General features: G+C 36.9%; 1 protein-coding gene across 1 annotated transcript; it reads right to left on the bottom strand.

Moving 5' to 3' along the window:
* Nucleotides 1-4,611: 4,611 nt before the first annotated feature.
* Nucleotides 4,612-6,761, bottom strand: LOC103719287 (transcription factor JUNGBRUNNEN 1-like). The gene is made up of 3 exons (XM_008808466.6): nucleotides 6,328-6,761; nucleotides 5,347-5,639; nucleotides 4,612-5,250 (listed from the first exon to the last, which is right to left on the bottom strand). The coding sequence occupies exons 1-3, from the start codon at nucleotides 6,536-6,538 to the stop codon at nucleotides 4,855-4,857; spliced, it is 900 nt and encodes a 299-aa protein (XP_008806688.1). The 5' UTR covers nucleotides 6,539-6,761; the 3' UTR covers nucleotides 4,612-4,854.
* Nucleotides 6,762-12,471: the final 5,710 nt, after the last annotated feature.

Raw genomic sequence — 12,471 nt, 5'->3', positions numbered from 1 at the left:
TAGGTAAAATAACAAAATTCTTTCGCGCTTCAAGGAATTAATTTCATGTTTTCCAAACTTGAACAAAAGTTTTATCCAATTTAAATGTATTTGTGCATTAACATGGACAACAATGTCATCATCCCATATTGTATATGTTTGTTATATATACAATATAATAAATTTAAAAAATATTATAAATATATTATTATTTTTGATTTATCTGTGCTTGTTTTTTTAATCCTCTTTTGGTAAAAGGGATGTGGTGTATTAGAATTTCTAATGTAGAATTACAAGAGCCCATGCATTTCTAAGAGCAGCCACATTTTTCTAGTAATATAGCTCTAATCAAATGGTATAATTTTATGTCACCAAAAATTCCCCTACTAGCCAACAAATTATCTAATCTACTACATTTTGGAGAATATCATAGGCATAGGAGGAATCATGTAAGCATTAATATCTCGCATGACCACATAAGTCTATTCAGTGGCTTTTAAATGATGTTTTGCAGGATATTACCCAAAAATGAGAGAGAGTTTCAATGACTTTCAATGCAGATAGATTTTGCATCTAGTTGATACCTCTTGAGTCTCTCTCCATCCAAAGTCATATGACTTACAATCTGCCATTTTTAAAAAGCTAGGGGTGAGAGCTTCACCAAAAAAAAAAATGTTAAGGTTGAAGAGTGGAGGCTTCTCCCACCTCTCTAATTTGTTCTTCTATCAATATTTTCGAGGTGCAACTAGTTCCTTGTTCATAATTATCGTGAATAAGAAAGTTTGAAATTCAAAAATATGGTGGAAGTTGCCTTCCTCATAAAGCAAATAAGATACAAAAATTTGAAAGCCAATATGCTGACTTCAATCATTTAACATGTAGAACTGTTGCTTGTTTTCTCTAAAAACTTCACATTCTTAGTTTTACCTTGTAAAACTCGATAAAAAAAAATGAACACCAAAGTAAACGTTCTATTGCCACTGAGGTGGTAGCCCAGTGGAACGGAACTTTACTTCCAACCAAGTGATTTCGAGTTCGAAATGTGTGAGCATCGATTAAATTGTAGAAATCGGATGCTTTCTGCTCGGACATTGAGTCTGTAAGGGCTTACTGGTCCGCTGGTAGCCTCCGTGGTGCTAAGTGTGACGTACTCACATGGAGGGTTCGTGCCGGAGCCCAGAGGGGTGACCGAGCCAGGTCCATGGGTGGGGAGGGTATGAGTAAAACCGGCCGGGGTGCCCCACACACGGTCATTTCTGCCCGCATCGAACATTCTCCTAACGGGATGGGGGCCCAATGAGGAATGTTATGCGGGGATGGGCTTGTCCCTTCCTCCCCCTCCTCCTTCCCCTTTCCCTTAGCAAAAAAGAAACAAAAAAAAGAGAGTAAAAGTTCTATTTATTATTATGATCCTACTAGCAATTGGAGACCAAAAGGATGCAAATGCTTTATGATATGGTTTAGCAAAATGCAAATAGTTTAGCTTTGTTATTCTCATGACAAACTCCCCCATCAAAGTGCCATGCCCATGTGTCTCTGCATGCACGAGAGTGTGTGTGTGTGTGTGTGTGTGTGTGTGTGTGTGTGTGTGTGGGTGCGCGCGCGCATGTGTGTGTGAGAGAGATCTAACCATTGAAACATGGATTGAAATTTGATCTTTTGGTTATTGAGACTGGCCATGTACTTTGGCTAACAAGCCATAGAAATGTAGTGCTAAAAGTTAAACATGGCATGCTCTTATGTGAACATACTCTCACATGACATTACTTATGGTTTGCACCGACTAATTACATTGTCATCTTAGATTGAAGATAAATCAAGCCTTGTTAGAAGCCATATAGAACATTTACATGATCTAAGCATACTAGATCTATGATCTCAATCTTAATCATAAATTATTTTTCAAAATTTATCACATCTTACCATAAGCCTTATTTCCTAGTGCATCTCAGCTCAACTCAAACACATTCGGTAAGACATAGGCAAGTCTGACTCCATTTAAGTTTTATTTCAAGTGTGTCTCAATAACAGACACAAGTTTGGCATTCAAGAAGCATTTGGCTAAAGGTGAAGATTCGACATTTGGAAAAATTCAATAAATTTCTCAAAATTTCTGGTAACCAAAAATCAAGAATAAAGTAACAAAAATTGAAAAAATGTAAACTTTTTAATATATTTATAAACCTGTTTGCTTAGAAATATGTATACTAGAGGCAGGAGTAATAAATGATACCAAAAAATATTACCAGCAATAACAATATATGTCATCATTACTTTGTAATACAAATATTTCTTCAATCCATTCCGAATAACTTGCACATAAAATTTGTGCATAACTTTAAAATAATTGAATAGTTATGGACTTATGCATTTGCAAAGAATGATTGGAGAATCATTTGGCTATAAAAATGAGAATAATTCGAGTATTTCAAATAATTTTGAGAATATTGAAACTATGATCTCAGCTCAAACATGTATACCTAAATTATAGGCAGGCATGACTCAAATAACACAGAACTTTAAATAAATAATAAACATTTGAACCCAAAACTATCATGTTAATTATAAACAATTGTCTCAATACTGACATCCAAGCATGCCAGAGTAGAAAATATGTCATACATCCAGCCACTAACAAATCTTGTGTTACTTAGAAGGCTAAGATCTGAAGCTTTGGTTATGCTTGAATTGCATTGTTAATTATAAATGCAGAAAAGGAAGAAATAAACCATCTCAAATCCCAACTTGAATTCATATCACTTCAAGAAGAAACATATTGGCATCCAAGATCTCGGAAACACTGGATTAAAGACGCAGGCGGTCGAAACACTCACTTTTTTCCATCTAAGCTTCTGTAACAGACACCAAAAAAAAATCAAACCTTCATTATAAATGCAGTACAACCAATTCAATTTCATGAACAATTTAATGTCATGGATGACAAGGATGATGTTTAACATCAGATCTGTAATTAAGAACCAAATGACATAGTTCATGTAATGACAGTGTGAACTAGTTGGCAAAACAAGGTAGCGGACGAAAGATGTTGTTTTCAGGTAGTGCGAACATGCTAGTTAAGAAAATTTCGCTTGTGCAACAAGATCCAATTGCAAGATTTTTTTCAGGTCATCTTATCTGAATATTAGTATCTTATATTGATGGTATGCATGCTTCTGTGATCTGAGCCAAGACATAGTATACAGTACTAGAGTTGGTATAAAATCTAGTATGTTCTGTATAAAAACTAATACCAATCGGTATTTGACATTTGGCTTCCAGGATTTGTATGTATTTCGCTGTAAGTGGTTGGTATTAGCCTATAGACTAAATCATCCAGAAAACAAAACTTTCCTTTCAATTGTTCTTGAGATATTTTTCACAACCTTCGCAAACAATTCACTGTTTGGACTTTGGGCCATGTGTCCACATTATTGAAAACAACGGTTAGTGTGTAACATCAGTGAAGACATGGAAGACAAACAAACCCAACCTTCCGGCTATTCCAGTTCCCACAACATGGATGAGAGCAGAAGCTTGTACTTAATGTCAAAAAACTGTGTCAAGTTACAATGACCATAGCTGTGCCATTGCAATTTTCTTGGAAGACTTTCTGAGAATGCGAGGAAGGTATCCTTATTGCTGTTGGATATCCACGGACAAAGGTTGGATCTTTCGCCCGAAAGAAGTATTCATCTTCCGCTGTGCAGATCCATCATTAGATCGTTCAATGGTTAATTTGAGATCTATGCAAACGGATGCGTGAAGAAGTTTGAAGTACTTGGAGGTCTGTATAAGACACGATTCGATGATCGATGTTGTAAAGGAAGATCAATTATTTTTTTCACGCAGAAGATACAACCCGAACCCTATTTGCACCGCATGTCAAGCTATAACGTATGTCAATGACTATAACATATGAAGACCTACGATCTTCTGTGCTGTTTGCACCGCAGAGTCTGGTGCAATGTTCGATGGCCGTCATCAGAAGATAGATAACCATCAAACAAGATATCCTTATATGTCATATGTGGTGCACCTTGTTTAATAGTTATATGTCATATGTGGCGCACCTTGTTTGATGGTTGTACATCTTTTGATGGTGGCACCGAGCACGGTGTCGGATTCTATGGTAGAGGTCTTGATTTGCCACCATCCACAAAGCTTATGCAAAGCCAGAGTACGAGACAGCTAACTATGTCTAGTTGTTTGGTGATGATTGGCCACTTCTAATGTTCTCTGGATAAAATGTCACAGCTGATCATCTCCTCCCACCGACTTCCCTTAGGTGTAATTACTCTCGTTCCTGCAACCCAGGCATTCAAAGTCACCATTAAAACTCTTTCAATTTCTCCTTCATACTAAAATTATATATACACAACGTTCCGATAGCTGACAGCAATGCAGAATTTTGAGGCAACCATTCGCTAAATTCTAAATTTTCCACTATACACCAATTAATTAGTGTGAAATTCCAGATGTACATTAAATTCTTTCACTGGAACTTAAAATCACAAACATACAAATGAAATATGTAGAAAAGATGAGAGCAATCATTTGATCAACATCAGAATATGAGAATTCCATTCCATTCATCAAGTTCCTCAAAGAAAAAAAAGAAGCAATCAAACAAAATTAATTAAGAACAATCCAATATCTTTCCTTTCTATTAAACTGATTGGCCCCACAGCAACACCTTAAAACTATATGTTCATACAGGTAGAATTCCCATACATATCCTTATTTTAGAACCTGGCGTAGAACTGTCAGCCTAGTCCAATATGAGTACCGCAGTCGAGCTGAGGTACTTAATAATTACTCTGTAGTGTTATCTTAAGTATCACATATGGGATTAGAAAGAAGAAACATTTTAGCTGTTTAAGTGTATCCACACTCATGAGCGGCGCTTGGATCCGGCATGAACTCCATTATCCTTCCAAGCTCATCCCAGTTGCTATCTTTGAAGAACTCAATCGTGCTCATATTCGGAATGTTTGGATGCAATGTTGCTAAGGGAGCCTGAGCTGCTGAGTTCCATTGGCCAGCAAGTAACTGGTTCTTTTCTTCATAGTAACTAGGAATCAACTTCATTTCGCCTTGCGGAATGCTCGAGGAACCGAAGCACTTGTATTCGTCTCCGGTATCAGATTCAAAGCTGCTAGTTTTGGAACCTGAGTCAGTTGGCATTTGCTTGCTAGTTGACGCTTTCATATCTTGTGGATATTTCCTGCAGGAAATATTCCTTTTGAAGATTCGACATATTGTCCATATTTCCTACATGACATTGAGGAAAACTATTGGCACTAATTCCAGAGCCTCCAAGCAATGAAAAAAACAAAGGAATCAATAGAGTAGGACGAGAAGTCTCACAGCTTCCTGGGCGCTTGGAGAAATGTCATCGTTCTTGCCACTAGCTGGAAGGCGGAACTCATGCATCATCCAATCAGTTTTGGTGCCTTTTCCTGCACTTCCTCTATAGTAAACCAAAGACTTCTTCAGGCCGATGCATTCACCAGCGTCGCCTGCAGAGTATATCGGCCTGTCGATTCCGGTTGCCTTCCAAAACCCAGAACCAGTCACCCTATTGGGCCTTATGCTGTTCCTATACTTCCTTCCCCTCAGACAGAAGAAGTACCATTCCTTCTCCCCTCCGGCAGTGCTAGCTTTTACAAGGTCATGAGACACACAAAGAGAAGATAAACTTATGAATTTAAGCTCGAAACAAATCCTCGATCAGTGATCAGTATTTTCTTTAGTATCTTTACTATATAATGGACCTTAAGATCTCACTCTTGGAACCTTGTTAGTTCGAAAAACGATATAGATTACTGGCATGGACAGTGCGATCTATAGCATCACTTATGAATAATCTTATGTAGCTGTGACTTTTGATTCCCTGCAATGAGCTGTATCTTACCAGTATTCCCTTAAGTTGGATCAAATAAATGTTCTATTTGCTTGAGGAAGAGATCAATATATACTGAAATTTTCCTTTCTATGTAATCATGCATCTTCCAACATAACTTCCTAGTACTTCGAGTTCGCATGCATGGTTTCTCTCTCAAGTCGAAATTTATCTAACTATACTGCTTCATATATATATAATTTTTTTTGTTCAATAATACAGAGGGAAAATTAAAAAAATATTGTTGACTCCTCGTATTATAGAAAAATAAATGAAACTAATTAAGAAAAACCCACTGATTATGAAGAAGAGATAGCTATTCAATTGACCCGTCGCAAAATAGACGAACTGGAAAGGTCATTTTTAATACCCATCATTAATTTCAGCTTGAAGAAGCATAAGAACATACAATATAAATCAAGAAAGGAGATCAGAGCTCAACTTACTTGGAAGATCCCATGGATCATACTTGTAGATATCTATCTCCTTGATCATGTCTATACTGAGCGGCTTCTTCTCCACCTTCCGACGGAGATAAAACCCAACGAGCTCCTCATCAGTGGGGTGGAACCGGAATCCTGGAAGCACCACATCCTCCTCTTCTCGTACTACCTCTTGCTCACCCCCGGCACTCTTGCTGTCCATCTTCTCCTCCATCACTCTGTATCTCAATCTCTAGCACTCCTCCTATAGTTTGCTGTAATTCGTGCAACAAGGCTTCGGAAAGAATAAAATGGGGTCTATGATCAGGATGCAGCCTTCTCAGGGTATAAATGTGAAGCCATTCATGGGTGAAGTCATGAAAGGTGGTGATCGATAGCCTTGGCCGTGGTCCAAGTCATGATCTTTGAACTCCCTCCCTCCGTATGTTTCCACTCGAAGACTTCTTCCACCTTTGGAAAGCCAAATCTGGCGCTGTACGGCTGTGTGAGTTGGAAAATAAAATATGGTCCTCATCGCACGCTCGAGGCACGTGACGTGGGGTGCTCTGAAGTCCGGTCAGTAACGAAGGCAAGGGATAAAGTCGTAGCCAAAAGCAGCGTGATCTTTGACTTGGTGAGAGACGATGCGAAACGTCTGATGGTGCCACCTACTTTAATAATGTCGGAAAAGACTTCTATGTACATGGGTCCATTGATTGGATGGTGATAAGGCCTGGATGGCAAAGAAGGGTCCACTTGATGAGGTGGTGGGGTATCATGTTTCCGATGGCATTTAATTATTACAATGCTCCGCAAGTCAGCATACCGACGTTTCCCTTGTTTATGCACTCCACGTGCCTAGAATTCTAGGAAACTTTGAGAAGCTTCCCACCTGACCCCACCCATTCGCCCCATCCCCCTTCCGAATTTCTAACCATTCCCATGGGGCAAACCAAGAGGATTCAAGTCTATCACCCATGGCAGGGTCAGAAGATCATAAACCGCCAGTCATTTCAACCAATGGACTCTTTGAATCATGTAAATCTAATATGAGTACATCTAAAATAGTCAAAAATCTAAATATTTCGAAATAGAGAGAGCGAGATTGTACCACTAGCTTACAACACTTCATCAGAGTGCTCGGTAATAAATAATACAATCTAATTCATAACTCTGTCAGTCTCGTGGTAGACATAACTCGTCCAGAAGGTAGTCTCACGGTCTGGCTCCAGATCCATCTAATCATAATAGTCGAGTCACCTTCTAGATGAATGAGTTTGCTCATAAGCAAAGCCTTGCATAGTTGATCTCTGCCCAAGTTGCTCTCAACTCGGCTTCAGAGACAGTGGTGTCATGCATTTGACTCTTGCAAACAGTAATGAGACGAGAATTAGCGCTTCTAATCACAAACACAACACCTCTTTTTTTTTTGCTAAAGCAGATATATCATACATGGCAGGTACGAATACACTTAAGAAAGTGATAATAATTTCTGAAGCGCTCCGGATAAGTCCTCCTCCCCCAGCCAAAGAGAACACGGCACCTCCTTTGCTGCTGTCATCACTCATACAACCATTGAAATTTATGTTGAAAAAAATTGAGCCAATATAGATACCTTAAATACCAACAGAAAACTTAGCCATGGTGAAAGGGACGAAGAAATGTAATGAGAGAAAAAATAATTTAATATGTTATTATAAAAATGAGGGAATTAAGGTATCAATAAAAATATTCTTTTGATAATTCAACCAAAGGCTAGGGATTAAATCCGGTTTTGACTAATATTTAGAAAAATAAGATTATTTACGTAGGTCCCTCAAATATGTAACCCACTGCTTGCATAACTTTCAAGCAAAAGAAAAAAAAAGTCATGTGAGGACCATGGAAAAGAAATATCAAATGACTATCATTAAACAGATTTTAATATTAATACATTCATAGACAAACACATTGTAATATGAATCAGATCATGACTAAGCCATCCAGCCTCATCATAGTTATGCATCAATCCTATCGCAAACATATCTAGTGACAAAACTAAAACTTAAATGACTGCTATTTAAAATATCAAGAGATGATTAAACACAACATTATAGATAACAAGAACAATTTATGAACTAGAGTAATTTTAATAATTTAAAACAACAGACAGAGGTATATAAATTAAGAACTAGCAGGCAAGAAATACACGATTCAAACTAATCTCAAACATTTTTTTTTTATGATATACATAAGATTAAAATATCTATAATTATCATGAGGTGGATGAAGAAAAAATTGCTTCCAGTAAATATATTGATGTCCACGCCAAATCCAAAAAGAACCGCCGCCTTTATGATCCTTTTGACATGGGATTGTTCTTGACGTCGACATTCCTTAACAACAAAATATTATAACTAGATAATCTTTGAATTTAAGGTTCAACCCAAAAAAAGCAAGTAAGATCTAAATTCTCATCCTCCTCCCCAAGAAAGAACTGTGGATATGTTGAAATTTCATTGAAACATCAATTTCTTTTGTAACTTTAAAGTTTAGAACACCTCGCAAGAAATATATTCAAATATTAACATGCTTTGATTTTAATATCTTATCTAAAATTTACTTACGAATGGTTAATGAAATCTTTATATAGGAACATGTTGAAAAAATTACTTAAAATAAAATTTATGCACACAAGGTAGAACTTGTAAAGTTTTTTATGTTTAAGGTCTTTCACATTTTCTTTCGGACAGAAACAAATCTAGGAAAAAACATTTTATGAGGTAGGTTTATGAAATAGTGTTTTGTATATATTTTTTTTTGTGTGAACTCGCGATCAATTGGGTCATGGAATATTTCTTTTTAATATCATCGTCGAGGCATCCTATGTCATGTTGATAAAATTAAAAGGCCGGGCATGCACATTGGTTGTTCTATAAATTTGCCCTAGAATATGTCCAATTTCGGTTGTCTTAAAATTTGCATTGGCAATTTAAATAATTTATTAGCAGCCTACTCCAAAGATATAAGCTCTTTCGAACCAATTGGTTATGGTCAAATCCAAATTAAGCTTTGCTCTAGAATAATAAAAGAACACAAATAAAACAAATGAAAAAATAAGGATGAAACCTACTAGAGGATTTTCATGATAGGCATCTAAGAGGTTTAATTGAGGTTGCAGATGATCTAGATAGAAGAAATTTAGACCAAAGATATGAGTTTAAAGGTTCTACTCAAAAATAGCTAATGTTCACTTGAACTTAAATTGACTGAGTCAAGTCCAAATAAACTATATTCTTGAAAAAAAAAAAGTCCAAATAGACCTAAGTTGAGTAGATGAATACGATATCATGCATTTCCCCCAATCATATTTTTTATGAAAACATCTTCTCTTTTTCTATCACATAACCCATCCAACTTTATATGTTCATCACAAAAAGATTTCCAAACTACAGAAGATTGCCTACCAAAAATAGATGAAGGGGGAGAACAAATTCGTGGGAACAGATGAAGCCTGAGCTAGTCAATCAATCTATTCCAATGTCTTGAATAAGGAAAAAAAGAAAAGAAGAGAACTATGAACATAAGGGCTCATCATTTTGACAATTTAGACTGTCAAATATGGCGGCCTATCCTCTTGAAAAAATATAATGATCTCATAGAAGCCAAAGCCATCAACCCGAATTTTGTGAGAATATAGGTCAGTAGCTGAGGTATTTGTTTGGTACGTATTTAAATTTTCATCTATCCTTCTATGTTTCGAACCGACAAACAACATATGCATCTTTTATGGCTCCTGCATGATGGTCAAGAGTTTATTTAATTTTCTATGGAAAATGCTTACCATTCTAGTTGTTGCTCTCACTCAATCCTTGCTCAATGGTCCAATTCTCACATGGCACACACCTATATATATATATATATATATATATATATATATATATATATATATATATATATATATATATCATGTGTGCTGCATTAATCTTTGACTGCCACATAAGATGAGTTGAGCATTGATTGGTAGGAGTAAGTACTCTGCCAATAATATCACATGCCTACAATGCTCATCTCCAAGTTCTTGGGGTCAAATAGTTATGCCATCGCTATGCCAACTTATCCCCAAATTCTCCATCTATATTTTTATTTCTTCTATTACTATGAGCATTGGACATAAACAAAGCAGGTATCAAACAAGAAATCACTTAGAAAAAATAGAAAAATTTAAACGACATGTGATAGAGATCAACTGGTAATAGGTTATATAATAATCAAGTGACGCCTAAAGCTTCTTCTTCCAAATCTGAGTTTTTCGACTCTTTTTTTTCGATGCTAGAGGGAAGCATCGGAAAAGTTTGGCTCAGTGTCAAATTTAGCCGACGCTAGGGGGAAGCGTCGGAAAATCTTCAGAAATGACGATGCTTAAAAGCGTCGTTAAAAAAATGGACCTAAAACCTTCACAACTGCTCGCCCGGCCCTCTTTCCTCATCCTTTCTCGGTCGATGCCCTAGCTGCCAATATTAATCTCTCACCTCTATCCCGAGCCTTGATCGATGATCGAAGATTTCGCTTCCCTGCTGCCGTCGACCTCGCCCTCGTCTAAGGTAAGCCTCCTCCTCCTCTTTGTTTTCTTCTTGTTTTAACACTTGCCCAGCCCCCTCTCCTCAGTCATCCTCTCTCGGTCGATGCCCTAGCTACCCTTGTCCTCTCCAGCACCGAGCAACGTTCGACGCCAAGCTCCTCTCCTCCTCTCTCCTCTCCAGCGCCGAGCGACTGCACGTCCGCAACCTCCTCTCCTCCTCCCTCCTCTGTGGCACCAACCGGGAGAGCCCTAGTGGTATTATATTCTTTCGATTTTTTGATTCTCATCTTCTCTCCTTTCTCTTCCCCTTTAGTACCCGTGGTGACCCCTTGATTTCGTTTGGTTTGATCAGATTCTTGGTATGTTTGATTGAATCCCCCTTGTGTTTGATCATTTGGGAAGAAACCTTTTATTGGATTTTTGTTTTTGTGGATCCGTAGAAGGTATTGGATTAGGATTTTTACGGTTATAGCATTGCTTGAAGATATTTTTTATTTCTTTTTTTATTTTTGGATGTTATTACTCTGGATCTGGTGCATAAAATCCAGGACCCTTTGTGCATTTTTACTTGATGATTCGATGGATGGGTCACTTTTAAGATAGCTTAATGGTCAAATATGTTGATCCTTTCTTTCGTTTATTTTTCATAGATTCATTGATGTTGAATTTAACTAAACATAAGTGTACAATTCATTGATTGATGCATAGTTTCAGTTCACTAACTTCTACACATTAATATCACAAGCATGCACACAAAATTAATTTTAAATCATCAAATACCGACCACAGTTCGGGCTTTCTTTGTCATCAGTGACAATATAATGGTGGCCCTGCTTCAGAAAATTACACGTTATACATTCACTTCGGGGAGAATGGTTTTGGCTTTTTCGAACAAAACCAAATTCTTGATACATGAAAAAAAAATAATCCACATATCAAGACCAGACTCAAGGCAAGTAAATAAAGAGCCAGCAATAAAGCTAAAGTTTTCCCATCTCATCTCTAGATAAAGAGAAAAAAAAAGGGGAGAAAACAAAGCCTGGCAGATGGCTTTCTATTGTATACAAATAGAAGAACATTGTTTGTTAACTTAAAACTTTAACTTTCACTCTTGTTTTCATTAAAGGAACGGGAAGCACTCTCAGCGGAATTATATCAAAAAAGTAGGAGACAAAATTAAAAACGCATAGAACTGCTCTTGAATCACTTCAAATAGTGGGCAGGAAGCCCATCACCTAAAGCTTACTCAAATTAGTGCTTCAATAAAAAAACGCTTGCCTTGTCATAAACTACAAACGCTTCCTTCCTCCCTTGTTATTTTAAGGAAACATTAGGGGCCTCAATTTTCTTTTGTTTAACCAATCTTGGAAGTAGGTTATTGAAGTACATGTCCCATATCTTATTTATGCCTCGGAAGGCAGCTCCAATGCAAAATCAAACATGTTGTCTCGCTTTTGAGCCAGCATAGTTATTTTTATACCATGAGTTCGTATTGGTGATTCATACCCTAATTTTGTTTATTATGTTTTTTATATTAGTTGCAGTTCAATCAGTATTTTAATAGAATGGATAAAAGTTGGATCAATAAGTCGAGATCCAGTGCCGAA

Source organism: Phoenix dactylifera, chromosome 1 (genome assembly GCF_051530095.1).
Source record: "Phoenix dactylifera cultivar Ajwa chromosome 1, Ajwa_hap1_PhDact_Kaust_v1.1, whole genome shotgun sequence".
Classification (NCBI taxonomy): domain Eukaryota; kingdom Viridiplantae; phylum Streptophyta; class Magnoliopsida; order Arecales; family Arecaceae; genus Phoenix; species Phoenix dactylifera.
Note: the sequence above shows the minus strand (reverse complement) of the source record. Positions and strands in the feature narration are given on the sequence as shown.